This window comes from Acomys minous (genome assembly GCF_964271855.1).
Source record: "Acomys minous genome assembly, chromosome: 16".
In the NCBI taxonomy this organism is placed as follows: Eukaryota; Metazoa; Chordata; class Mammalia; order Rodentia; family Muridae; genus Acomys; species Acomys minous.
Genome location: NC_140498.1, coordinates 97,819,879 through 97,845,601, shown reverse-complemented (window position 1 = coordinate 97,845,601; position 25,723 = coordinate 97,819,879). Strand labels below are relative to the sequence as shown.

The 25,723-nt window shown below is 53.2% G+C and overlaps 3 protein-coding genes across 17 annotated transcripts in view; 1 reads left to right on the top strand and 2 right to left on the bottom strand.

The window, feature by feature from the left end:
- Positions 1 to 2,194: 2,194 nt before the first annotated feature.
- Positions 2,195 to 6,797, bottom strand: NOC4L (nucleolar complex associated 4 homolog). The gene is made up of 15 exons (XM_084761322.1): positions 6,625 to 6,797; positions 6,421 to 6,541; positions 5,813 to 5,919; positions 5,160 to 5,267; positions 4,731 to 4,880; positions 4,519 to 4,618; positions 4,349 to 4,383; positions 4,070 to 4,120; positions 3,870 to 3,981; positions 3,616 to 3,676; positions 3,320 to 3,430; positions 3,071 to 3,231; positions 2,896 to 2,978; positions 2,563 to 2,676; positions 2,195 to 2,480 (listed from the first exon to the last, which is right to left on the bottom strand). Exons 1-15 carry the CDS (start codon positions 6,739 to 6,741, stop codon positions 2,361 to 2,363), a joined length of 1,551 nt encoding a protein of 516 aa, XP_084617448.1. The 5' UTR covers positions 6,742 to 6,797; the 3' UTR covers positions 2,195 to 2,360.
- A 38-nt stretch (positions 6,798 to 6,835) lies between these two features.
- On the top strand, positions 6,836 to 11,831 carry DDX51 (DEAD-box helicase 51). The gene is made up of 15 exons (XM_084761321.1): positions 6,836 to 7,182; positions 7,274 to 7,386; positions 7,949 to 8,099; positions 8,362 to 8,507; positions 8,587 to 8,658; positions 8,811 to 8,917; positions 9,075 to 9,183; positions 9,270 to 9,415; positions 9,530 to 9,725; positions 9,805 to 9,920; positions 9,998 to 10,114; positions 10,262 to 10,363; positions 10,494 to 10,557; positions 10,665 to 10,799; positions 10,995 to 11,831. The coding sequence occupies exons 1-15, from the start codon at positions 6,885 to 6,887 to the stop codon at positions 11,019 to 11,021; spliced, it is 1,899 nt and encodes a 632-aa protein (XP_084617447.1). The 5' UTR covers positions 6,836 to 6,884; the 3' UTR covers positions 11,022 to 11,831.
- A 6,321-nt stretch (positions 11,832 to 18,152) lies between these two features.
- EP400 (E1A binding protein p400) overlaps positions 18,153 to 25,723 on the bottom strand; it is a 95,902-nt gene continuing 88,331 nt past the window's right edge. For 14 of the 15 annotated variants that reach the window (XM_084764305.1, XM_084764296.1, XM_084764307.1 and 11 more), the window contains 6 exons: positions 24,724 to 24,945; positions 22,597 to 22,792; positions 22,154 to 22,278; positions 21,598 to 21,744; positions 20,376 to 20,453; positions 18,153 to 19,918 (listed from right to left, as the gene is read on the bottom strand). In XM_084764305.1, coding sequence (XP_084620431.1) covers positions 19,646 to 19,918; positions 20,376 to 20,453; positions 21,598 to 21,744; positions 22,154 to 22,278; positions 22,597 to 22,792; positions 24,724 to 24,945 — 1,041 coding nt within the window. In that variant the 3' untranslated portion in view covers positions 18,153 to 19,645. The remainder of the gene's footprint in view (positions 19,919 to 20,375; positions 20,454 to 21,597; positions 21,745 to 22,153; positions 22,279 to 22,596; positions 22,793 to 24,723; positions 24,946 to 25,723) is intronic. The other variant, XM_084764306.1, reaches the window with a different exon arrangement.

The window sequence follows — 25,723 nt, the reverse complement described above, 5'->3', positions numbered from 1 at the left end:
GACATTGAGTTATTTACACGGTTGGAGTTGGCTTTGCTTTGTTCAGATTGTGGCTGTGCCCTGGCTCTTCCTTCTTGAGGTAAGAACATTCTTATTTTGGATTTTGCAGGAGCCCACAGTTGAGAGACTTTCAATTTTTTGTTTTGTTTTTTCGAGACAGGCTTTCTCTGTGTAGCCCTGGCTGTCCTGGACTCCCTTTGTAGACCAGGCTGGCCTCGAACTCACAGTGATCCACCTGCCTCTGCCTCCCGAGTGCTGGGATTAAAGGCATGTACCATTCCCTCGCCGCCGCCACCGGCCCCTGTACATGGATGCTGTGACAGGATGCGTGTGCAACCTGTGTGCTAAAGGACTGCCAAACATATATGCCTCCTGCCAGTCCGTGAGTAGTGTACGTTCTCACTTGTATAGACAACCATGGGCCTCTCAGCATGTGAGGGTGCCATAGAGAGCCTGACCCAACTATTACGCGTGATGCTCGCGGAGAACGAGCAGGGGCTACACATACAACTGTAGGCGCTGGCGTGGGTAGCTGCCTTCCGGAACCTCCTGTGTTCCACCTCAAGGCAGCTTGCTCTCCCCACAGAAGCTTGTCCCCCAGGAAGGGCTGGGCAGTTTAAGGAGCTTCCAGGGGCCTCTTGCTGGTCCAAACTGTCTTACCTTCCTAACCGAGTACTACTCGCAGGGTACCCCCAAGGCCACATTAAAACTGGAGCTTGACTACGGGGGCAACTTAGGGACACGATGTGGGACAGGACTTGGCCAGCAAGTAGCATTAGGCAGAAACCAGCCTGGCTGTTACAGAGCAGTGTGGCTAAGGGAGTATGACATGTCCCCAAATCACGCAGGTGGCAGGCTTGTGCACCCAACCACCATTTTCTTCGAAGCTTTGAAGTCTCTTACAAGCCATGCACTGTAGAGCCTGTTGGCTGGCCCCTTGCAGTGGATTCACTCAGAGTCCAATAGCCAAACTAGGAATACAAACGGCAGCATACATCTTCCTGGATGCCCACAGCGCCAAGACTTCTCTTTGAACAACCCTGAGACGAGTGGGAGGGTCTTTGGCTTCCACGGGAAACAGGCTCTCTGTGGCAAAGAGCAGTAGACAAGCCACTGGCTCCCAGCAGCCCAGAGGATGGGGGATCTGTGTGCCCAGGAATGTGCTTGGGTCCCTCGCCTCACCTGAGTCTAAACTAGCCCAGCTGGATATAGCGGGGCTGCCCCACAACAGAGTGGGCCCGGTGCTCCCTAAGGAGGTGTCCAGGCCTCCGTGCTTCCCTCCAGGATACAGGAAAGGCAGAGGCCTTTAACAACCCCTCCCTGCCTAGCAAGGATGTGAGGCTGGCCCAAAGGTTAGGCTGTCCTTCCAGAGGACTCGGGTTCAATTCATAGCATCAACATACTCATAGCTGTCTGTAACTCCAGCTTTTTCTTTTCCCTTTTTTTTGGGGGGTGGGGTGGGGGAGGAGTTGGTTTTTCAAAACAGGGTTTCTCTGTGTTAGCCCTGGCTGTCCTAGACTTGATTTGTAGACCAGGCTGGCCTCAAACTCGCAGCGATCCGCCTGCCTCTGCCTCCTGAGTTGTAACTTCAGTTCTAGAGGACGTGACACCCTCACACAGACACACAGTGGGTAAAACACCAATGCATGTGAAATAAAAAATGAAAACAGCAACAACAGGGCCGGGAGTAGTGGTGTACACCTTCAATTCCAGCCCTCGGGAGGCAGAGGCGGGCAGATTGCTCTGAGTTTGAGGCCAGCCTGGTCTACAAAACAAGTCTAGGACAGCCAGGGCTAACACAGAGAAACCCTGTCCCCCAAAACAAACAACAAAAAAACAAGAAAAACCAAAAACAACAACTATTTGCTAGGCGTGGTGGTGCACACCTTTAATCCCAGCACTTGGAAGGCAGAGGCAGGTGGATCACTGTGAATTCAAGGACAGCGTGGTCTACAGAGTGAGTCCAGGACAATCAGGCTACACAGAGAAACCCTGTCTTGAAAAACAAACAAACAAACAAACATAAAAAATTTTACTTAAGCTGAGCGGTGGCACACACCTTTAAGGCAGTCACATATCTGACTGGGTTCAAGGCCAGGAGAGTCTACAGTGCACTTTTCAGGACAGCCAGGGCTACACAGAGAAACACTGTCTCAAGAAACAAAGCCAAACTAAACCAAACAAAACCACCAAAACCAAAACAAACCATTTATTTGGACCCAGGTATGGTGGTACACCCTTGTAACCTCAGCACCGGGGAGGCCCAGGAAGAGTACCACAAGTTACAGGCCAGCCTCACATAGTGAGATCTTGACTCAGACACAGAAAGATAATTCTCAGGAGAAAAGGTGACAGTCAGGTCAGCTGAGAGTGAAGAACTGGGTGCAGAGGTCGTCCTGTCGGCCCAACAGGCCCTTAGCGGGGATGAACTCCAGGGGCACTGACTCAGGGGCCTTCTTCTTGCGGTCCTGCTCAAAGATCTGCAAAGGACAGATGGTGGTCCTGGGCTGGGCCCGCAGTCCCTGTGGTGTGCGCCCCAACAGCCCTGTGCACGACCCTCACCTCATATGCAGTAAGGTCCAGGAGCGGCACGATGCTGACCTCAGGGACTGAGAGCACCTGATTGATGACACTGGCAGCTCTGGACACCTCAGGGTGGTAGTGCTGCTGGAGCGTCTAGGAGTAACACGGGGCGATGACAACAGGGGCCTCGTGACACACCAGCAGGGCCTTCAGATGCAGCCTGAAGCCCTAAGCCAGTGTGGGGCTGCCAGCGACTGAGCATGTTGGCACACCCTAGCTCAGTGCCCCGTGTGCCCAAGATCCCTGGGGGCTGCTGCAGATGCCAGTGCAGATTCAAATGCCTTCCAGAGTCTGGATCGGCAGGCGCCTCACCTGCAGTTCCCACAGGCAGCTGTCCAAGGCATGGCTCCTGGCGGGGTCCTTCTCCACGGGGTTGTACGGGTCAGCATCCAGCTCTAGAAACAGATCAAGGCTCCAGCTGGACCACAGGGCCCAGGTAGGGCTCTCGCCACCGTGTGCCACCATGCCCAGCCACTCATGTGCTCACCAGGGCCCTGTGGGCGGTGCACTAGGACGCGGCAGGCAGGGTGTCTGCGCAGCAGGTTGCAGATGAAGGGCAGGACCATGAGCAGGGCCTCAGGAGGTGCTGTGAGGGCCAGCCGGGCCAGGCGTTTGGCAAAGGCAGCCACCAGGTAGGCCGGGAGGTGGCTGGGAGGGCAACAGATAGGAGAAAACAGTTCCCCAACTATCTTTCCACGTCCTCCCCAGCCAGGACTATAACCTCCCCAACACTCACGAGGAGGAAAGGAAGAGGTCAGCCAAGTGAAAGAAGCGTGCTCGGTACTTGACGTGGAAGATGGATGGATCCAGGAGGCCATAGAGCTTTTGGTAGAAGTCGGGGTATTCCCTGAGGGAGAGAGCAGAGAGGATACACGAGGTGAACTGGTTAGAGGGACAGGACCCAGGCAACCAAGGCTTCACCCTCCCTCCTCCTCTTGCGCCTCTTCCGCTTCAACCTCCCCCAGGTGAGCAAGGCAGCCCCTTAGGGAGAAACTAGAGCGCAAGCCAGTGTGACCTCGTCCTGATACTCACAGGTTGTGCTCATGGATGAGGATGAAGAGCCCGTTCAAGGCCAGGAGGCTGATGGCACCACCTGCAAAAGCAGAGGAAGACATGAGGCTACAAGTCACTCACCCTGCGCCTGAGCAGGTAAGGGAGGGATGGGTGTAGCTGCAGGTGGCCAGCCTATAGGGTTAGGCTGCCTGAGGCCATGTGCAACACAGGCAAGGAGTTAGGTCTGTCAGCCAGGAGATACAGCGGGCCCCCTTGGCAACAGCCCCACTCACCCACGTCGCAGGCACTTGTGAGGAAGTCAATCATGAGCGTGGGCTGAGCCAGGTGGGGCAGGATGGCGTCGTGCATAGCCACCAGCACCTTCTTGTAGAGGCTGAGGGGCAGCTGCAGAGATTGAGCCAGTCATGGGAGCTATTCTCCCCGCCCCCAGTCCCCACACCAAAACTGGGCGTGTCCACCCACCAGACCCTACCTTGTGCTTGAGGAAGCCAAGCCACATCTCTTGGAAAGCTTTTCTGTGCTCCTGAAACGGGACCAGGCAGTATGTGTACCGACACACCCACCCACCTGGCCTTCCACCCTGACAGCCCCATGCTGGTCCGCAACACCCATGTCTCAGCACAAGGAGGGGCAAGGTAGAGAGGGCACAGGGACGCAGGCCTGAGACAGTGGAGCGCATGCTAGTCCCTGTGATCTACCCAGAGAGGAGACTATGTCGAGGGAGGTCCCCAAGACCGTGAGAGCATCTCACCTTCAAGTGAACGACCTTCCACTTGTCTGACGTCTCTGTAATTACAGCAAAGAGTGGTCACCAACTTGCAAGAGGGGACGACAGTGGCTAGCCAGGCTGACAGACTCTGTCCAGCAGCCCACGTGCCAAGCGGGCAGGGTCCTGTGGATCTTAACCTGCTCAGAACTCACGTGCATGCTTTATGTAGAAGTTGGGGGGGTCACCCTCTCGGAGGGGCAGGTGCACAGCAGACAGCAACGTGAAGGCATTGTTCCAGAAGGTGAGTGACACCTGTGGGTAGGAAGCCTAGCCTGAGTAGCTGGCCAGGCTGCTGCCACCTACCTGCCTCCCTGAGGTACTAGGACGACAAAACAGGATGGTGATGGGGGACTCAGCTGTTTACCTCAGGTTTCTGGCTGGTGGCCCGGGCCACGATGCCTGTGGCCGCCTGCATTGTGTGGTACCTGATGTCGTCATATTCCAGGTACTCGCAGAACTGGGAGATAAGCAGGCTGTGGTCATCCTCAGGTGTAAGCAGGCCTCCAACCACGGCCTGGGGACAGAGGTGGGGTGAATGACTCTCTCCCACAGAGTGGTCCTAGCATGGCCAATAAGGGTGCCACAAGCCACCAGGCTGTCTGCCATTTTCCTTGCCAACTGAGAAGACAATCAAAGACCAGCAAGCAGGAAGCCTTGCTCAGCTCCTAGGTCAAGGCTAGGGGGAACATAATGCCTCCTCCCCCTCAGCCCCCAGCTATCTATTAGGAAGTGGCTTGTGGGAGCATCCTGGTGTGACCTGCAGAACTGTGGTGGTCACAGCCTAAGTCCTCACCCTGAGGAGAGTGCGGGGGAAGAGGTAGTGCTTTTCCCACTGCGGCTTCTCTAGGGGTTTCTTTCCTTCCAGCTGCACAAACTTCATGAGCGTCTTGAGAGCCAGCTCCTGGGAAGCAAAGGAAAGTGGCCATGATGCCTCCCCCCATCCTAAGAGAGAGAGAGAGAGAGAGACACACACACACACCCCTACCCCTAGCCTCAGCATCTCTCATAACTCGGCAAGAGAGAGAGAAGACCAGACCCCAGTTTATCCTGCTGCATGTTACGCGGATGTGATGGCGGTGCCAGCGACATGCCCTTGTTAACGTGGGACAGCACTTGGCCTGAGGCGTGCACACAAGGTGGGCCTGCAGGGGAGACCACCTAACCGCTCCCTTGTCCCTCGGTTTTGGAGACACCACGTCAAACACAACACCATACAAAGCAGATACAGTGCCCTGAACTAGGGTTACGGACTCCTTATCTTCAGGGCTGGGTGAGTTACACCGCACAGAGCAGCGTGGAAGACAGAAAACAGCGATGAAGAAGCCTAGGAGGAAGCCTCTCTTAGACCAGTGAGAGAAGAGATGTCGCATCAACAGTCTCTACCCCTGCTTGGTGACGTACTTTAGAGATGAGGGGAGAAGCTGGGCCAAGGACTTGCAGACTCACTTTGACCTGGAAGGAGGGATGGACCAAGAGCTCCTCTAGTCGGTTACAGCAGCTGTGGTATCGGTGTCGCATCCACACCTTGTATTTGTGTGTGGCTCCCTGGGATCCTGAGGACAGAGTTAGGAGAGCTAGTTGCCACTGAAGTTTATGCGTGCCAAGCCAGACGGGGGGGGGGGGGGGGGGATGTCCTGAGCCCAGCACAACTTTCCGTTTTCTCCCTTTTCCACAGCTGTAAACCCGCACTACAGATCCCAGACCAGGGCTTCGAAAAGACAATTTCTTGAGCCCTCAAACCAGGAGCAGGTATTGTGCAGCCCCTCTCACTTTGCCTCAGAATCTAGATCTCCCCCAGATCAAACTTTGGAAGTGGCACAATTAAAACACGAGAGAGAGAAAACCAAACCACCACCAACCACCACCAAAAACCCAAATCGGCTACGTATACGAGTTCATTTAGTCCTGGCAAGTACTCGGGTCTCGCTTCCTGAGCCACAGGGAACTGACAGAGTCCTCCTACAAACCGCGTGGTCCGTGACAGGGCCACGGCTTGCGGTGTTCCTCCAGTGCTGACAAGGCGAAGAGCATCCCAGGCTCTCCAGGTCGCTCACCTGCCAGGACCGCGGCTTCGCACGGCAGCGAGCCCACGAACAGCTCTCCCCGTTCCAGCAAGGCACCGAAGAGTCGGCTGCACGTGCGCACTCCCTCCTGAATCTCCTCGGGGTCCTCGGACTGGGGCGAGAGGCCAGACAAGGTGACGCTCGGCCCGGTCGTGACTCCCCCCGCTTGCCGCCCCTGCCGCCCGCGCGGCTCACCTGAAGCACGGCCAGGATGTCGAACACCGCGTTCGCCTGGCCGCGACTCGTCAGCACCGCCTGCAGCAGGCGGCCGAGCTCCTGACTGCAGCCCGCCGAAGCCGGCCGCCGGTCCATGCTGCCGCCCGCTGCTCCCGGGAAGTCGGCGCCTACTGTGGGCTGTCGCTCTCGTGACGTCACCAGCCCCCCCCCCGCTTGGTCTCGCCCCCTGGCTCGCGTCATCAAAGAGCGCCGAGCAGGAACCACGGCGTGCAGAGACGATGGCGCTGTTCCACATTGCGCGGTACTCGGGCCCGGAGGCTGCCGGCTTGGGGGATACCGAGGCAGAGGCGGGCGACCGGGCGCGAGTGCTGCTCGAGCGGCTGCAGAGCCGAGCCCGTGAGCGGCAGCAGCGGGAGCCGGAGCTCGAGTCCACTGGGACGGCCGTGGAAGAGGTAGGCAGGCGGCGGCGGCGGCCCCGGCGGCGGCGTGGGGTGAGCGGATCGGTGGCTCGGAGCCTGGAACGTCCCAGGGCGAAGCGACAGAAAGCGGACGAGGACGACGAGGATGTGGACGCAGGTGGGCCGTGAGTCCGAGATGTGGACGGGGCGTGGAGGCTTCCTGGGTGCGTGGTGGGGCTGAGTTCCCTCCGCCGTGCTGTGTCTCTCAGGGAGAGGCGAGGAGGTGCCGGAGCAGCGCGGTGGCAGCCCGCAAGAGGATGCTACGAGACCCTCGGCACCAGCCCGGGTGCTGGGGCACTTTGCAAGGAGGAAGATACCGAAAGTGAGTGGCCGCTCGGGACTCTTGAGTCTTATCGGAGGGGGCGGGGGGGGGAGAGAGAGAGAGAGAGAGAGAGAGAGAGAGAGAGAGAGAGAGAGAGAGAGAGAGAGAGAGAGAGAGAGAGAGTTTGCTGTGTTACTGTCATTACATAGCACAAATCACTGAAAGCGGGAGGCCCTTGGGTATCCTGAAATCCAGAGACGTGTATCGGGATAACCCCCCGACCTGCAGTGGGCATGGCGCCCCTTCCCTACCCCTTCCCCGCCCCTTCCACCCCCACCCCTCCACCCCGCTGAAAGCAGCATTTCTAGGTGCAGGGAGGTGATTGGTAGGTTGGTGGACTTACGGGTTAAGTATTCAGTGTGTGGACTTCATGCGGGATGTTCGTTGTGCTAGGATAGGGTGTCTGCTGATGTGGTGCCTTGTCCAAAGGTTGCAAGAGTCAGGGTGGGGGTGGTGATGGGTTGAGGCAAAACTGGTGAGGGTCTTTTCTGCTGTACTTCCTGGTTCCTAATGACTGGTGTTGCTCCACCAGCAAAACTCCTGTGTTTTTTCTTGCTTTCAGGTCCAGCCTTTCCTGCCAGCGTGGCTAGCTGAGCCAAGCTGTGTCAAGAAGAGCGTCACTGAGGACCTTACTCCTCTTGAGGACATCCCTGAGGTTCACCCTGACTTGCAGAAGCAGCTGAGGGCTAATGGCGTCACCTCCTACTTTCCAGGTCCTTCAGCCCTGGCCAGATGATGGGGTGAACGCATCCACGCAGCCTTCCCTGGGCTGCTAGGGCTCCGTTGTAAGGGTTGAGGCTTAGAGGTCCCTACTGCACACCCGGATCGGGGAGCTTCTGCGTCTTTGGGCTCAGGGTCCTTGGTGATTGTCTTCGGTCTTATGCAGCCTTGGTGCCGTCTTTGACCGGGAGAGTTCGTGGGCGGAGTGGTACATCCTGCCATATGGTGACGTGCTCCTTTTTCTCCTTCTTCCAGTCCAGGCGGCTGTGATTCCGGCCCTCCTGGAGAGTGCAGACAGTGGGTTTCTGGTAGGCAGAGGTGGCTACCAGCCTAGGGACCTCTGCGTCTCTGCCCCAACAGGCAGTGGGAAAACCCTGGCCTTTGTTATCCCCGTGGTCCAAGTGAGTCCGAGGGTACGGATTTGCAGCCGGAGCACAACAGGGAGGGTCCTGGTGGCTCAGAGGGTCCCTGTCCCCGCAGGCCCTGTTGCATCGAGTGGTCTGCCACATCCGTGCACTAGCTGTCCTTCCCACCAAGGAGCTGGCCCAGCAGGTACGTCAGCTCTGCGTGCACAAGTCTGGAGTCCCAGTGTCAGCTGCCCTGCTGGGTGTCCCCGGTGCTCCCCCCTTGACCACCTGGACTAAACTCACGAGCCCTTGCGGTGCTACCGTCAACCTTAGGCCAGTGACAGATTCCTTTTGCAGGTGAGCAAAGTGTTCAACATCTACACGGACGCCACGCCTCTGCGGGTTGCCTTGGTGACCGGACAGAAATCACTGGCCAAGGAGCAGGAGAGCCTCGTCCAGAAGACGTAGGTGTGCCAGGTGGTGGGCTCTGTAAGAGGTCCTTCCCCAGCCCATCCGCTGTCCTTTGGTTGCAGTGTATCAGTGCTTTGTGGGTGAGGCTTCGGGTTAGACGGCCCTGGGAGGGAGGGCGCTTTTTTTCCTCCGAGTCTCTCTGGTTTGCAGAGCAGATGGTTACCGCTGCCTGGCTGACATTGTGGTGGCCACACCTGGCCGCCTGGTGGACCACATTGACCAGACCCCAGGACTGAGCCTGCAGCAGCTGCGCTTCCTGGTAAGGCACCTCTGGACACCTGGGCTTATGGCTGGGGTGACGTGGGCAGGGAGTCTTGAGTTGGCCCTGACTCCTCTCTGCTGCAGATCATTGACGAGGCTGACCGAATGATAGACAGCATGCACCAGTCCTGGCTGCCGCGGGTGGTGGCGGCAGCCTTCCACAGTGAAGGCCCCGCGGGCCCCTGTGCCCTGCTCCAGAGGACACAGGCGCAGGCTGTGACCGCCGCCAGGTATCCTCGCTTCGTGGAGGCTGGCTGCTCCCTTTCGTAGCTCCTCTTGCTGCCTGTAGTAGGAGTCAGAGGCACGAGGAGCCCTGTCCTGCTTACACGCCCTTCAATTTCCAGCACTTGCACTCCCCAGATGCCTCTACAGAAGCTGCTGTTTTCAGCCACATTGACCCAGAACCCCGAGAAGCTGCAGCGGCTCGGCCTCTACCAGCCGAGGCTCTTCTCCACAAGGCTGGGACACCGAGGCCTCGATGACACAGTTGAGGTGGATGGAAACCTCAGGGGGAAGTATACCTTCCCTGTGGGGCTCACGGTGAGCACGTAGGGCACGTGGGGGCAGGTTGGTGCCCAGGCCCAGGGCTTCTGGCTAGCCGTGCTGTTCACCTCCACAGCACCACTATGTGCCCTGCAGACTCAGCTCGAAGCCCCTCATTGTCTTACACCTGGTCCTTGGGATGAACTTCTCAAGGGCTCTTTGCTTCACTAACTCGAGAGAGAATTCCCACAGGTGAGCTGGACTGAGGTGGGTGTAGCCAGCATACTCTAGACCCTGGACCACTTTGCCCCTCTTTCTTCCCTGCCCAGGCTCTTCCTGCTAGCGCAAGCTTTTGGGGGTGTGAGCGTGGCTGAGTTCTCCTCCCGATATGGGCCTGGCCAGAGGAAGAAAATCTTGAAGCAGTTTGAGCAAGGAAAGATCCAGCTGTGAGCCCCTGGGGAGCCGGCGGGGAGCTGGGGTGTTGCTGGGCCCCCTTTGGTTCCTGGGCAGCTTGCTCACAAGAGAGACTTGGAACAGGGTGGGTGCGGGGGAACTGTTTCTGGCCCTCAGCACCATTGCCTGTGTCTCGTCAGCCTTGTCAGCACAGATGCAACTGCTCGGGGCATCGACGTGCGGGGCGTGGAGCTGGTGATCAACTATGACGCCCCCCAGTACCTGAGGACCTACGTGCACAGGTAAGGGCCGCAGCAGTGGCCATTTGTGTGCACAGTGTGAGTTCTTGGTCATCACAGAGAGATGCTGTCCCGTCGGGTCTCTGGGCCAGGGCCCCCTGTACGGAAAAAAACCAGTCATGCTTGGTTTCAGGGTCGGGAGAACAGCCCGAGCTGGGAAAACTGGCCAGGCCTTCACACTTCTCTTGAAAGTGCAGGTAAGACCATGTAATTCTCCGCAGCAGACGTCACGGGCAGATCCAGGCTGCTGCAGATGCTGGCCTGGTCCAGACTCCTTCCCATCAACCCCCTCCCTCCCTTCTAGGAAAGGAAGTTCCTCCAGATGGTGTCAGAAGCTGGGGTGCCTGAGCTGGCACGCCACGAGGTCCCCAGGGAACTCCTGCAGCCACTGGCTGCCCGTTACGAGACAGCCTTGTCGCAGCTGGAGAAGACTGTCAAGGTAAGGGCTGCTGCGTGTTTGGTCCTGCCACAGTCCTGTCACCACACACTCCAGGATGGGGCAGCAAGCGGCAAGCAAGCGGGCCTGCTGCCATGGGGGACGCCTCCTCAGCATGGTGCCTGTTGTCTCCGGGTAGGGTGAGGGCCTGCGGAGAGCAGTAAGGATGCCTTGGTGAGAGTTCCTTTTCCTCCACAGGAAGAACAAAAGCTGAAGGCTGCCTAGATGGGGCAGGGGCCTGGAGGGGACATCCCGCTGAAGTGAATATTTGGTGTGAGCAGAAGAGAATTCCTTGGGTTCCGGTGGGAGCAACCCTTCTTCCCAGTCACCACGGTCGTCCGGGCCAGGCAGCCGAGATGGCAGCTTAGTCCTGAAAAGTAGTGGCCCTTGCTTTGCTCTGTTGGGGTCCACCTGGTCTTCGGCAGTTCTGCGCTCAGGTGAAGATGAAGGGTGCCTTCAGGAGTGTGACCAAAAACTGTGCTCAGCCTTATAGTGACTGCAGATTAAAGTGCTTATAGCATTAGCGTCTCGTGTCTACAGAGAAGCTGTGGTGAGCCTGCCCCAGACAAGTCACTAGAGCCCAGGAAGAGGCTGGCAGCGGCCCTGAAGATGTCTCCGTGGTTCCTAGCCTTCCAGATGGTACTTTGGTAACTAGCCACCACTCATTTACAGACTTGAATGATGGGAGAATCCTTTCTGAACAGTCAAGGAGACTTAAAGCCACTTACTTACTGTGCTTATAAGAAGGCCTGGTTTTAGAAGTCTGTGCAATTAAAAAAAAGATAACTGTTTTAATTTGTGTTCAGAGGAAATAAAGGGATCACTTGAACCCATGCGAATTCCCTGATAGCTCCGACACAGGAGCCACTTAGCTGCCCCTGTAACTCAGGACACCTAGGCTAGCCCAAGAGAGCAGCCACGGGTACCATCTCAGGCCTTTGCTGGCTAGGAACTTGGATGTGGGGAAGCCTCCCACCATTCTGCCCCACCCCCTCCCCTCTTTTTAAATTTCACATAAATGAATGTTTACCTGCATGTATCTCTGTGTATAGCATGTGTACCAAGTGTCCAGAAGTGTGTGTTGGACCCCCTAGGACTGGAACTACAGATAATTGTGAGCTGTCGCGTGGGCGCTGGGAACTGACCCCAGGTCGTCTGCTAGAGCTGTAACAACCGAGCTGTCATCTCCTGCCCCTTCCCACAGCCCCAGCTTCCCTGATGGGTGCCGTGTAGCAGGTTGTGTGCCTCTGTGGAGTCATGCAGCGTGCTCATCCCTCTAGACCCAAGGTAGCATCACTTTCTTTCTCACAGGACCAGGCTTCCTCTCCACCCAGAGGTTGCCTTTTATAACGTCATGTGCTGGCTTTCCGGCTGAGTTGGTGATGCTGAAGGGGCATAGGTGCTCAGGTAGCTGGTGTCCACTTGACTGCAGTCCACTGGGGAAGCCAGAAGAGGGCATCAGGCCCCTGGGACTGACTGGCAGGCATTTGTGAGCTATTATGTAGGTTCTGGGAATTGGAACAGCAACCAGTGCTCTTAACTGATGAGCCAACTCTATAGCCCATCATGGTGTCTCTTAAACCAAAGCCCTTCTGGGTAAATGCAGCCACTGGTCTATCACAGGGGAGTCACAGTTGGGTTTTTTTAGGGTGCGGGGGTTTCAAGACAGGGTTTCTCTGTGTAGCCTTGGCTGTCCTGGACTCACTTTGTACACCAGGCTGGCCTTGAACTCAGAGATCTGCCTGTCTGCCTCTCAGTGCTGGGAGTAAAGGTGTGTGCTTCTGCTTCCGCAGTCGTCGCCACCACCCCTGCCACAGTTGATTTTTGAAAAGGTTGGTCTTTTTAGAATTGTTTTTTGTTTTGTTTGAGACAAGGTTTTTCTGTGGCCTGGCTGCCCTGGGACTTACTCCGTAGACCAGCAGCCTTGAACTCAAGAGATCCGCCTGCCTCTGCCTCTTGAGTACTGGGATTAAAGGCGTGCACCAGCACAGCTAGTCAGATACAGCTGGTCTTTGAGTTATTATAGCTAGGATTTTTACAGATCTACTAGTTCCTGGTCTGAGGATCAGACTTCCTTTTCAATAATCAACATTTTATTATTAATGTTACTAATGCTTTGAGCATTTCATTACAATGAAATTTGATAACATTCTTCCTATGGTCTCCCCGACCCTACTAGATCCACCCTTTTCCATTCTTCTTTTTTTTTTTTTTTAAATTTGTATTTTTAAATGTGCATTGATGCTTTACCTGCATGTATCTGTGTGAGGGTGTCAGATCTTGGAATTACAGACAGTTGTGAGCTGCCATGTGGTTGCTGGGAATTGAACCTGGGTCCTCTGGAAGAGCAGCCCTTAACCACTGAGCTACCTCTCCAGCCCCCCCCCCCCCTTTTCCATTCTTACCTCCCCTACCTTCTAACTCCAAAGCCTTTTGTTGGTTTTGGTTTTGGTTTTTTGAGACAGGGTTTTTCTGTGTACTGGAACTTACTCTGAAGACCATACTGGTCTCAAACACAGAGATCTGCCTCTTGGGATTAGAAGCCTGAGCCATCACACCCGGTCCTATTGTTGTCATTTTTTATTTTTATTTTTTGAGACAGGGTTTCTCTGTGCAGCCTTGGTTGTCCTGGACTCGCTTTGTAGAACAAGTTCTGGCCTTTAACTCACAGTGATTCACCTGCCTCTGCTTCCCAAGTGCTGGGATTAAAGGCGTGCACCACCACGCCCGGCTTAAACTTTTTTTTTTTTGAGACAGGGTTTCTTTTTCTTTTCTTTCTTTTTTAAGATTTATTTATTACATATACAGTGTTCTGCCTGCACGTAGGCCTGCACACCAGAGGAAGGCACCAGGTCTCACTACAGATGGTTGTGAGCCACATGTGGTTGTTGGGAACTGAACTCAGGACCTCTGGAAGAGCAGTCAGTGCTTTTTTAACCTCTGAGCCGTCTCTCCAGCCCCTGTTGTTGCCTGTTGAATTAGCTTGTGTTGAGTGTGATACCTGCTCTGGAATATGGCCAACTTACCAGAGGGAACTGACTCCTGCTCCAAGCAGCAGCGTCATGCAGTAGCTCCTCAGCAGGGGATTTTCTTCTGACCTGAGTGTACACAGATCTTGTGCATGTAGTCACATGCCCTGCTGCCCTGTTGTGTCTGGAAAACACTTTTCCTTAAAGTTAAGTACCACCTTTGGCTCTTAAAATGTTTGTGTACCCTCTTCCTGGAAGATTCCTGAGCCTTGGAGGGAGAGGTGTGAAATGTCCCACTCAGGGCTCAGTACTCCACACAGTCTCTTACTCTGCACCTTGGAGTGACTGTCACCTGCCAGCAGCCTTCAGGTGAGAGCTGTGGCACACTTATCTGTGGGCGTAGCTGTATCATTAACACTGCTGATAGGTTCTTGGCCTATTGTCAGTGCCTACTGTGGGGTCTAGCTCATGGTGTAGGCCTTAGATCCAATCAGAACGTGCTTGGGGGGCTGGAGAAAGCGCAGCAGTTAATTGCATTTGCTCTCTTGCAGCTCCTGACACCCACATGGTAGCTTATAACTGCAACTCCAGTTGCAGAGGGCCCCTGGCACACACATTGTACGCAGACATACTGAAGAAAAAAAAAATCTCTGAGCTCAAGCCAGGCTGGTCTACAGAACAAGTTCCAGGACTGCTAGTGCTGCATGCAGAAAACCCTGTCTATAACACTTGTACCACTTCTGCACTGGGGGCGTTTCTTGTCCGGCTAGGCGCAGGATTCACAGCCGGGTCAGAGTGTTTTCTCCTCTAGCAAGCTAGCCGGCAGGGATGAAGCATCCAGGTTGAGCACCAGCCTGGTTTCTCCATGTTCTGTGACTATGTGGTATGTTGTTGAACAATAAGGTCTTATTGTCAAGTTCTGTTCTGCAGGGAGCAAAGAGCACTGGCAGGAGCATGCAGTGTTCGGGACCTGATTGGCCAACAATTCAAGAGGGTAGACCATTCCTGGTACTGCCTTATTTGCTAGCATGTGTTATATAGTTGGGATAATGGGTTTTGTGCCCCTCACAACCCAATGTAGGTTTATTCCACTTACACTTGTATGGACATGCATATATTAAAGGTGTCCACAGGTTTCCAACATAGCCTTTTCAAAAGGCCTTTACATTGTTATTGGTGGCAAGTTAATACACCTAGAAATCACTTTAGACTGCTATCCTATGTGTGCCAAACTGTTTAACCTGCCTGTAAGACAATAGTGTAGCAATCAACCTTACTTGCCTTGAATTTCCCATTTAACCATCCTTTATAAGGTAAGCAAATGCATAGTTGTCATCTTCCATTGTCTCACCAGATGACATACATGTCATTTGCTGAAGCTGAATGCTCCGCACAATGCACCGTAAAGGCTGAAAGCCCCCATCTATGGACACCTGGATCTGCTGGGGCGCCTCCCCCATGTGATTCTCTCTGCACTCTTCAGTAAGGACAGAATGAAGCCGTCTGAGGGGCAGACACAGGTCCACTCATACAGCAGTGCACAGGCATCGTGCGGTAGAGAACTCAGACCCAGACTTGCTCCTGGTTAAACGGGGAAGGGCTTTCTTTTTCTTCCCTCAGCATGATGCTGGTGCGTTATTGGTAGCTCAGTCAGGCGCTGATGGCATAGCCCACACAGTTAGCCCTCCCTCTCCTTAGTCCCCTCTTACTCCCCCGTCCTGCTCCCACACAGCTTTAACCCTTCCTTGTCCTGCTGCGCCCTCCCCCTGGTATCATGGTATTGTATCCCCGCCCTCTTTTGACAGCTGTTCCTAATGAAACAACACAGGTACCTAAAGACTCAAGGCTGACCCCCACACAGGACAGAGAGAGCAGTGTTTGTCTTTCGGGGCATCTCAGGATGGTTGATTCCAGTTGCACCTGTTTACTTGTTTTTTTGTTTTTTTGTTTTAATCTCAAACAGCTGAAAATTCTGTTGTGTAAATGTAGGCACATTTTCATTGTCCCTTTATCAGCTGAGGGGCTTCTAGGCTGTCTTCATTCCCTGGTTATTGTGAATTAATATAAAAGAGCAAGTATGCTGGACTGGTAGATGCTGGTCTTGGGTATATGGCCAAGCATGGTGTGGCTGGGTCCTGTGGTAGATTCATTCCCAGCTTTCTGAGGACTGACCACAATGACTGATAGTGGCTGCATCAGGTCGGACTCACACCCTTTTCTCTACAGCCATGCCAGGCTCTGCTGCGGTTTTTCTTTGTTGTTGTTGTTGGGGGGGGGGGGCGGTTAGTTTTTTGTTGGTTTGTTTTAGTTCTTTGAGACAAGGTTTCTCTGTGTAACCCTGGCTGTCCTGGACTCACTCTGTAGACCAGGCTGGCCTCGAACTCATGTTAACCTGACGTATTTCTGATTTGTGTATAGGAAGGTTGCTGATTCTTGTGTGCTAATTTTGTATCTTGCTACTTTGCTAAATGTTTATCAGCTGTAGGAAGTTTACTGCTATGTATATTTAAAATCACGTATGTATAGAATCTATAGACGGGCATTCTTGAATTTCGTTTATGTTTCCTTTTATCTTCTCCACTTGTCTTACTGCTCTAGTTAAAGACTTCAGCTGTATTGAACACGAGAAGGTAGAGTGGACATTTCTGATCCAGGGGAAATGCTTTGAGGTTTTCTCCACTTAGCATCTTGGCTGTGGGGTTATTTTGCCTTTATATTGTGTTGAAACACGCCCCGCTTCCAGGACTTCTACACGAAGAGATGCTGGATCTTGTCAAAGGCCCTTTCTGTATCCAATGAGAGTACCTTCTTTTCCTCCCTTCAATCCCCCCATCAACCAGGCTGGCCTTGAACTCAGAGATCCGCCAGCATCTGCCTCCACAGTGCTGTAACTAAGTGTGACACTGCCAGTCATGTTTTCTATCTCATTCAATTCCTGGAATTTAACTGCTCTCTATTTCTCCCTTGACCCAGTTTCCATCCAGTAAATATGTTTAGCTTCCATAGTTTTTGTGCTTTGTAGCCCAATGGGATGCAGGGCGTTTTCAGATTTTCAAAAGTTGTTGAGACCTGCTGTGTGCACTGTGCTGACTTTGGAGAAAGTTTTTTGCAGTGGGACCTGGGCATCAGGAATGAGGCCGCTGGCATGTGTTTGATGTGTTTATCTGGGCCTGCTTTTAGTGAGTGCATGTTTGAATCTTTGTTATTTACCTCTGCTACTTAGGTGAATGGTGTTGGGTTTTGGTTTTCAGTTTTTGGGGCCACTTTGTGTTGATCTGCAAATGGGGTATCAGACAGAGGTGGTCCAGCTCAGTGAAGGATAAGTTCACGGAGTAAACTTCCAGGCTTTTAGAAGTCTGTAGGGCCTCACTGGGTTTCGTAGGTGGTCCTTGGGTAACAGGGGCTGGTGTCACAGCGGAAGTGGGCAGTCGTCTAAGGGTGAGATGCAGGTTGCCACAGCATCCTCAAGTAAAGAAGGTGTGACAAGATGGGGGTCCTCACCTGATTCCCATGGTGTCTTGTTGTGGGATGGTAGACTGGGTCAGATTCCATGTGGTAGGCAGATGGGTGGGTGGAGTAAGACTGAGGCTACCTGCCTGGAGTTCTAGGTCACACTCCATACCATGGTGGGTAACGTGACGGGACAGGCAAGTAGACAGGCCAGATAGGTCTGGGGGTCAGACCCGATGCAGTGTGTGGGGTGAAACACCCACCTGTCTCCTGTTGGGCCTGAGTCATTACAGTATCAGGCCTCTGGGGATGGTGGTGGAAGTGCAGAAGAGGTGGAGGCCAAGGGCCAGCCAGGCTGAGGGCCACCTGCAGGTGTCTCTGCACAAGACTGCGTGTGAGCTGAACCCGAGGCCTTTCAGAAAAGAGGAGGTGTGAGGGTTGATTTTGCTTTTGCTTGACAGCCTTAAGCAGAAGTGGAAGGTCATTTTTCTCATGTCACAATGAAAGGTGGCTATGCACTGGGTGATGGCGGCAAGCAGCAGCTCCCGAGAGGACATGCCTCCTCACAGCACGCGGTCCTGAAGCAGACACAAACGTGTCTATAAAGAGTAGCTTCAAGGCCGGGCGGTGGTGGCGCACGCCTTTAATCCCAGCACTCGGGAGGCAGAGGCAGGCGGATCGCTGTGAGTTCGAGGCCAGCCTGGTCTACAAAGCGAGTCCAGGACAGTCAAGGCTACACAGAGAAACCCTGTCTCGAAAAAAACCAAAAAAAAAAAAAAAAAAAAAAAAAAAAAAAAAAGAGTAGCTTCAAGGCCAAGGAGCTAGAAACCTTGGTCATGAAGGCCTGTGGTGCCAACACTGCCTTTTCCCCCTTACCTTGTAAATTAAAGAACACATCCTTGACTCAAACAGTGGTCAGTGAAAGGCAGAAGGAGAAGGCTGTAGAAAGGTCACTTTATTGGCCTTTGCTTGGTAGGACATCGTGCCCTTTTAAAATCCTATTCAAGTACAAATGCTTGTGTTTACAAAGTATTTACAATTTCAGTCCTGCTTCTTACATTAAAACAAAACAAAACACAACACAACAGCTATCTGGTTGAAAAGTAAACAAAAGTAACTTCCAAAATTGAGGACTCTGCTCACACTGCCTTTTGCTCCCCACCAAGCACCTGGCTTGGGCACACTGAAGGATGGAGAAAGGAAGGGTGCGATGCCGACAAAGGACCCCATGGGGGACGACAGGGACGGGAAGTGCTGCTGCTGGGAGTCAGGTACCAGGTACCCAAGATCCACCAAAGGTCCTTCCCCCAACACTGCACACACCGAGACAAAATGGTGGGTTTTGGCTTATGAGCCTGCATATAGGATGTCTTCTGGTTTTTCAACACTTAACTGCTACTTCCCCACGTGAGTTCTGAGTGGCTTCAGGACGTGCTGTCACACTGCTGCCCACATGGGACACAGACTGGGACGGACGTGACAGGGAGAAATAAGCAAACCCCACCACAGCATCTGTCTTAGACCTCCCAGGCCATAGGACAGGTACAAACAGGCTTCAGCACGGGGTGGGACATGGACCTTCCACTCTGGCAGGTAAGAAGGCACGGTCAGCCTCTTATGTCCATGAATGCAACACAGGTCGCCTTGCAGTAGTGAAAGAGTGAACACAGGACCGGACTGGACTCTATTCCATCCTAACCCTTTCCCCCTTTCAAATGCAATGGTTGTAACAGGCACAACCGGGCATACCAGTGTTGCTCAGTCAGGACATCTGAAATCCATGAAGTAGACAAACACTAGGCTCTACATACCAAGCCTAGACCAGGACAACAGCAAGTCAACAGTGACCTTGGTTTCAATGCTACCCAGGCTGCTTCACCTGCAGTATACATGAGTACAGCACCTGAGACACACTGGCTTGTCACAGCACTGCGCTAGGCACCTCCAGGGACCCTTCACAATGTGTCTGTCTATACTTACTATACAGGGATGTTGTCGGCCCCAGAGCCTCATTAAGTGAAATCCCAAGTTCACCGGGAGAAGATGGGTGCCCATAGTACAAGCCGCTGACATCACTGGCATATTAAAAAGGGAGGGCCGGAGTGGAGGCTCTGGACAGAGAAGTGGGTCTTTGACAGTCTCCTGTCATCGCCTGCTGAAAGCCTATGATGCATTTGCCAAACAACGGCACCAAAGACCATGTCTGAGCTAGACTACGCGGTGGGATAGGCAGCCCCTACCACGTGCTAAGTAGTGCACACTGAGAGAAACTTAAAGACCACGGCGTGCACTGCTCAACATCAACTGCCACTGTCACGTACAGGAGAAAGTAAAGCAGCTGTGTGGCCATCAGCGGCAGCAGATCCCAGAGTCCAGAAGCACTAGCATTCTGCCAGCGCAGCCTTGCCACACCACCAACCAGTTTCCTTCCTACTGGCAGGGAGGCTTGGTGGGTGTCTTCAACCTCACAGCAGGCACTCTCATCTGCAACTTGGGCTGCTGGCTTGGGCTGTCGGAGCTGGCTGGCAGCTGTGCTGGGCTTGGGCCACCAGGGGCCTGCAGTGAGGCGGAGGCTGTCGTCACCACCTGCTGCTGGATGAGCTTCTGCTGCACCACCTGGGCTGTTGCAGTCACCGTTGGGATCATCTGCACCTGCTGCCCTGCTGCTGTCGCCTGTGTGAGCGTCACTGTCTGTGGAGAAGCCTGAGCCAAGGTAAGAGAGCACAGGTCACTAGAGAGCGGCCCTGGCCAGCCTGCCCCTCTGAGGAACCACACACACCAGGGGTCTCAAGAAAAATGGCCGAGGACTTGGGCCAGTGTAACACTATTTGGTCTCTTCAAATCCACTGGCAGCTTAAAGCGAAAACCGCCACCACATTAAGCAAATGCTACCGAGGGCTCTGGGTCAGAAAGAGTCTTGGCACTTGCTACCTTAGCGCAGGCCTACCTACACTCCCCAGGAGCTGTACCTGCCCTGTGAATGTGCCAAGGGTGCCTGTTGGGGCACAAACCAAGCCCTTCAGCTCAGTGGCCCTGCACTGGGAATTGCCCCTAGTCACTTCCCCCGAAAGCTCATGCTTTCGTGTGCATTATGAAAACCGAAAGTAATTCTCTAGTCTCTAACCACACTGCTTCTGAAACATGGAAACCATAGCCCTACCTGCTGAGAAGCTGATGCGACCTGCTGGATGCTGGCCACAGGTGTTTGTTGCTGCACAACTTGAGGAAGCTTTGCAACCTTTGACAAAACAAGGCAAGCACAGGATTTAAAATACACGCACAAGCATCTTTCTCCGGCAGGTACATGAAGAAACAGTCTCAAGTGTCGCACCAGGATCCTAGGAGAGTGACACGGCTCCATACAAATTTTAACTTTTTCTTCAAATTTATACATGAATCAGATTTGGCAGTGAATTGCACTGTTACCACCCTGAGTTCTTAGTGGCACTGGATAGGCAGTGCTGTGTCTTAGCCAGCAAGCTAAGTGGACCAGGAAGTCTCACCAGGACAGGCACTGAGACATCACAATGGTTTCATCCGTCACTATCTATAAAGCAAAACTTTGTACCCTGTGTTCACTTCCTGCAGACATTTTGTTGCAGAAGTCTCGCGCTGCGCTATGGTTGGACATTCTCCCTTGAAGCCCTAGGTTGAACTTTGAGAATCTCAAAAGCTACAACCTCCCCATGCAGACTGTGGTGTACAGGGCTCTGCCTGCACATACACCTGCAGGCCAGAAGAGGGCATCAGATCTCATTATAGATGGTTGTGAGCCACCGCGTGGTTGCTGGGAATTGAACTCAGGATCTGGAACCTCTGAGCCATCTCTCCGGCCCCCGCAGGCTAGATGTCTTAGGCAAGACTCTAGCCAAAAGGAGACTGGATGTTCCAGTAGCTTACCTAGAGACACCATTAAGTGGAAAGACATGTTACCACACATGAATGTTACTGGCACCTCGGAAAGGACTTTAAAGTCAGTAAGCCAGGAAAAGATGGCATCTTACCAATTATCCAAAACACAAGCTAAAAAAGTAGCAAAGTCTCTCCTGTTCCCACCTACCAGACAGGGAGCATTAAGGGGTTAGTCTTTCCACAGCCTTGGTGGATCTACACAATCCACAACCACGTAATGCACCTGCACATCCTCTGTCAACATAGTGGCCAGCACTGCTGTCTCTGTCTGTCTCTCTCACACACAAGTTGGTATATAGCAGCATGAGTCTGAGACCTCATGTTCTGGAAGGCTCCGTGCCTGCTACCCAGAAAGGGTCCTACAGAAAAGGCCACACAGTAGCCACACTGGCTGGTGCTCTTCCATAGCCCACATCACCTCTCCTCAGGCCCTGCCGTCCACACTGAGCGGCACACAGAAGCATGCTTACCTGGATCTGAGTCTGCACCTGCTGAGTCCCAGCCAGTTTCTGGGCTTGGGAGATGGGTGTGGTCAGAAACTGAGTTTTAAGGGCTGGCTGAGCAGCATAGGCAACCTTCTGCTGCGGGCCCTGAGCAGTGATCTGTTGGGTGGTTAGCTGAAGAAGAAGACAGCAAAGGATCAGAGCCAGGTGAAGAGCAGTTTCCCTACTCAAATGCTGAGCAGCTGCCAAGGGCCTTCAGGGGTCTTCACCGTTTGACCCATTCACAGCACCTTCTAGACGTATGGTCAGGACCATCCCAAGATCCTGCCAATGCCCTGCCTTTCTGCCATAGGGGTGACACCTCCACTAAGTCACTAAGTCAGTACAGGAGGCCTGACTCCACCAGTCCTGCTTTCCTAAGCTTTAATGTCCCTTCTGGCCTGATCAATCTGCACCCAGCTTGAGCCCACCCACTCCACCATATTATGTAAATATCCATCACTGTATAAATATTATATAAATACCCATCTCACAAAGAAAGGAAGACAAGAGACACTGGGCGCATCAGCACCTCCACCCGTACCTTCTGCTGGACGGCAGCCTGGCCCTGGGCCACTTGAGGCTGGATGGCCTTCTGCTGCTGGACAGCCTGCTGCTTGAGCTTCAGCAGCTGCTGGACATGCACAGGCTGGGCCACGACAGTCTGCCCTGTAAGAACACCAAGTCAGTTAGGTCCTGCCAAGGGTTCTCTGTTCATCCAGGTTCTGTTCAAAAAAGAGTGAAGTCTAGAACTGTCCTAAGGCAAACTGAGCATGTTCTAGATACACACTGTGTTTCTACTTCATAAGCGACGAACATACGGAAAATGTCAGAATGTTAATGGTTAAACCTTGGGACTTGGAAATCTACGAGATTTTACACTAAGCCCTCGGCTGACACGTGTGTGACGCAGGTGCTAGGACAGAGCAAGGCGGTGACGTGGCCACCGGGGAAAGGCATGCAACAAGGAGGCTGCAGGGAAAGTACCTGCTGTTTTTTGTGGCTGTCCAATCGCCACGCTGATCCCTGCAACGTTCATAGGCAGGGTCGTGACCCCCGGCGAGGAGACCACAGCTGCTGGGACAGACACCACCGGAGGCTTTGCCAAGGCCACCTGAGCAGGCTGGGGCGTCTGCGTTTGCATCTGCCCTTGTGCCTGCAGCTGAGAAGTAGGGACTCGGGTCTAAACAGTGGAGATAACAGGAGAACCCAGAGAAATTCAGACATTGTGTGCTTTAAAAAACAAAAACACATTTTCTGACCAGAGGTCAAGAGAGTTTTCATAGATGGACTAAGTGGGAAATGTAGAACCCTGAGCCCAACCCAAGGGGCCTTCACTTGCCAGCAGCAGATACACAGGGACAGGATCCGCACAAGACCTGTCAGTCCTGTTGCCATGATCTGATGTTCATACGATTCCTAACACATCAGTCATGTGCCACCTGCTCTCTGCCCTCGGCTCCTACTCCCCCTGCCTGATGATCCTTGCCATGCCCACCTATCTGAACACACAAGGCTGCCTGGTCCTACAGTTTCCCACACTGCTACCAAGCACTTTTCTCCTTAATTTACATTTTCAGCTAGGCGTGGTGGTACACGCCTCTAATCCTAGCACTCAGGAGGCAGAAGCAGGTGGATCTCTGTGAGTTCGAGCCCAGCCTGGTCTACCAAGTGAGTCTAGACCAACCAAAACTACACAGAAAAAGCCTGTCCCCAAAAACAAAGCAAAACAAATAAATTATATCTTAAATAAGGACAATGAAAATAAGCCGAGTTTTGTATATATAGTGATAATCCAAACAAACACATCAACAGAAGTGCCCACAGACAGGAAACTGTAACTGGTCCTTGGCCTGCTAGGCATTGCTTCCATCTGTGGAAAATGCACTAGTAGAACTAGGCACTGGTGTTCTGTAGACTTTTCCCTTTATAATAGTCAGTTTCGAAGTCGCTTGAAGAGGTTAACCTTCACTGTCAGTCTGACTGGATTTAGAGCTGCCCAGGAGACAACCCTCTGGGAAAGATGGTGAGGAGGTCTGCGGAGCAGAGGGAAGCCCCACTCAGAATGTGACCTGGGAGCCAGACTCATAGTTACGTAAAAGGAGCAAAAAAGCCTGATGAGCTTTCTGCCTGCAGAGGTGGCGCTACCCTGGCCGCCTCCTCTTCCTCACACTGCCACAACTTCCCCGACCTCGTGTGTGTTATCACTCACACTAACCCACAGGCTGAGCATCTCCAGTAACAACAGTCGCACTGATTCTGCAGGAGACAGGAGCACAGTTGTGCTGATGAGCATGTAAAGGTTGTGACCTCATTATTGAAATCCTCTCTGCAACAGCTCAAGCTATAGTTGCCAAGTACAGGATCCGAGCAGATAATTAGCCCATGTGCCACAGTTCCTTCACTTGTATAAGGCCGCACAACACAAAACAACCTGGAGATGGTGCAGAGCTTCCTGAGGCAGCACTGGTTGGGCAAGCCCTACAAGGGGCACCAATCATTGGCTGCTGTAACACAAAAGATCTATACAACCCTGACCACAGCATGTGCATCTCCCCAGACACCTCTATCTTGCTATGTTCCTGTCTTTAAACCCTCAAAGGCTCTCCCTTCTGTCGAGTGGTCACTAGCGAGCTGGTGGTGGAACCTGTGTGTTTGCAGCACACATGCATGTACCGTGGTTCTGTACTTTAGCGTGCTAGCATTGCCTTATCCGTTCACTGCAAACAACAGGACAGCCAGTGAGTATGCTATGCCTACCCCTCCTTGGTCTCTGTCTGCCATCCAGCCATTCAGCTCCTAACAGATCCGCTGACACGCCGCTGGTTATAAGGAGTGCTAACACCACCTGTCACAAGCCTACCACCTCATCCTAAGGTCCAAATCTTTAGCAGGTAAAGAGTCATGCTGCGCAACCCTAGCAATCTGAGCTTAGTCTCTGTAACTCACATAAAGATGGAAGAAAACTGACCAAAAAGTTATCCAAGCTAGATACACATGCTGTGGCACGTGCCCCCCACCCCAATTTAAAAACAAAAACAAAACAAAAGAAAAAAGCTTTGGGGAAAGGCAGAGACGGGACATTAGAGAACAGATATATGAGCTGGAACTTACAAGCCGGGCCACTTGGAGGTTGGCCACCGTGGTACCTGTGAGCAAAGCCCCAGGCCGTGGGGCTGTGACTGTGGTGAGCTGAGGACTTTGCTGCTGCTGTGGGGGCTGTGGAGGCTGCACCTGCACTTGGGCCGGCTGCTGTGGGGGCCCTGGCTGGGCCTGTGGTGGTGGGGGCTGTGGTGGCAGCTGCATCTTCTGTTTCTGCATCTTGATGATATGTTCCTGAAACCCAAATAAGACATGCTCGCTCTCCACATGAGCTAAGCACAGGCCACCCTCCATTTCTATTAAGAATTCAGGCACATCAGCTGATGTGCAGAACCTAACCCATCCCCACAGCCAGGTGCACACCGAATGAAAATCCACTGAGGAAATTGGGGACAGCAACTCAGACAGGTCACAAAGCCCAAAGCAAACTCTTCATATTTTTACCTCTCAGTCCGTCTAAGTAAACAGTAATGACTGTAACTAAACTCCAGGAGTAACTTGGCAACAAACCTGCCGTTCAGAGACACGCAGACAAAGACAACAAGAGGATGAGCTGGGCATGGTGGCTCAAGCTGGCAAGTCTGGCACAGCACAAGGAGGAAGGAGGACCAAGAGTTCAAGACCAACAGCAGCTACCTGACAGCACCTGACTCAAAGGCACAAAACAAACAAACCAACTAAAACCCAAAGCTATCAAGACACTAGTTAAAAATCAACAACAACAACAATACCTCTCTGGATATGTAAGAGGCGACAGTGTGGTTGGAACTGGGTTAGGAGAATGTGGATGAAGGATAAAAGAACAACAAGGTGAGCAGGACTCCTGGCAGCTGCACTGGGCAGGGAATGCTGGGAGAGCAGTCTCGCTGCCAGAGTCAGGACTATCAGACAGTCGGCCTCTGCTGGCCTCGGAATCCTTAAGAATAATTACTTTGGTTTACTGGAAGAAAAAGGATAGACTGTCTGATCCAGCTGCCACAGCCGTGGGGGCCATGGAACCCTGAAACCTAAC

Bases quoted from the DNA above. Each gene is read 5' to 3' on its own strand.
- NOC4L (XM_084761322.1), bottom strand. From the start codon at position 6,741: ATGGACCGGCGGCCGGCTTCGGCGGGCTGCAGTCAGGAGCTCGGCCGC. The intron at 3,431-3,615 runs GTGAGTATCAGG...TCTCTCCCTCAG, and splicing joins CTCATCCATGAGCACAACCT to GGAATACCCCGACTTCTACC. The intron at 2,481-2,562 runs GTGAGGGTCGTG...TGTCCTTTGCAG, and splicing joins TGGACCTTACTGCATATGAG to ATCTTTGAGCAGGACCGCAA.
- DDX51 (XM_084761321.1), top strand. From the start codon at position 6,885: ATGGCGCTGTTCCACATTGCGCGGTACTCGGGCCCGGAGGCTGCCGGC. The intron at 8,100-8,361 runs GTCCTTCAGCCC...TCCTTCTTCCAG, and splicing joins CGTCACCTCCTACTTTCCAG to TCCAGGCGGCTGTGATTCCG. The intron at 10,800-10,994 runs GTAAGGGCTGCT...TTTCCTCCACAG, and splicing joins AGCTGGAGAAGACTGTCAAG to GAAGAACAAAAGCTGAAGGC.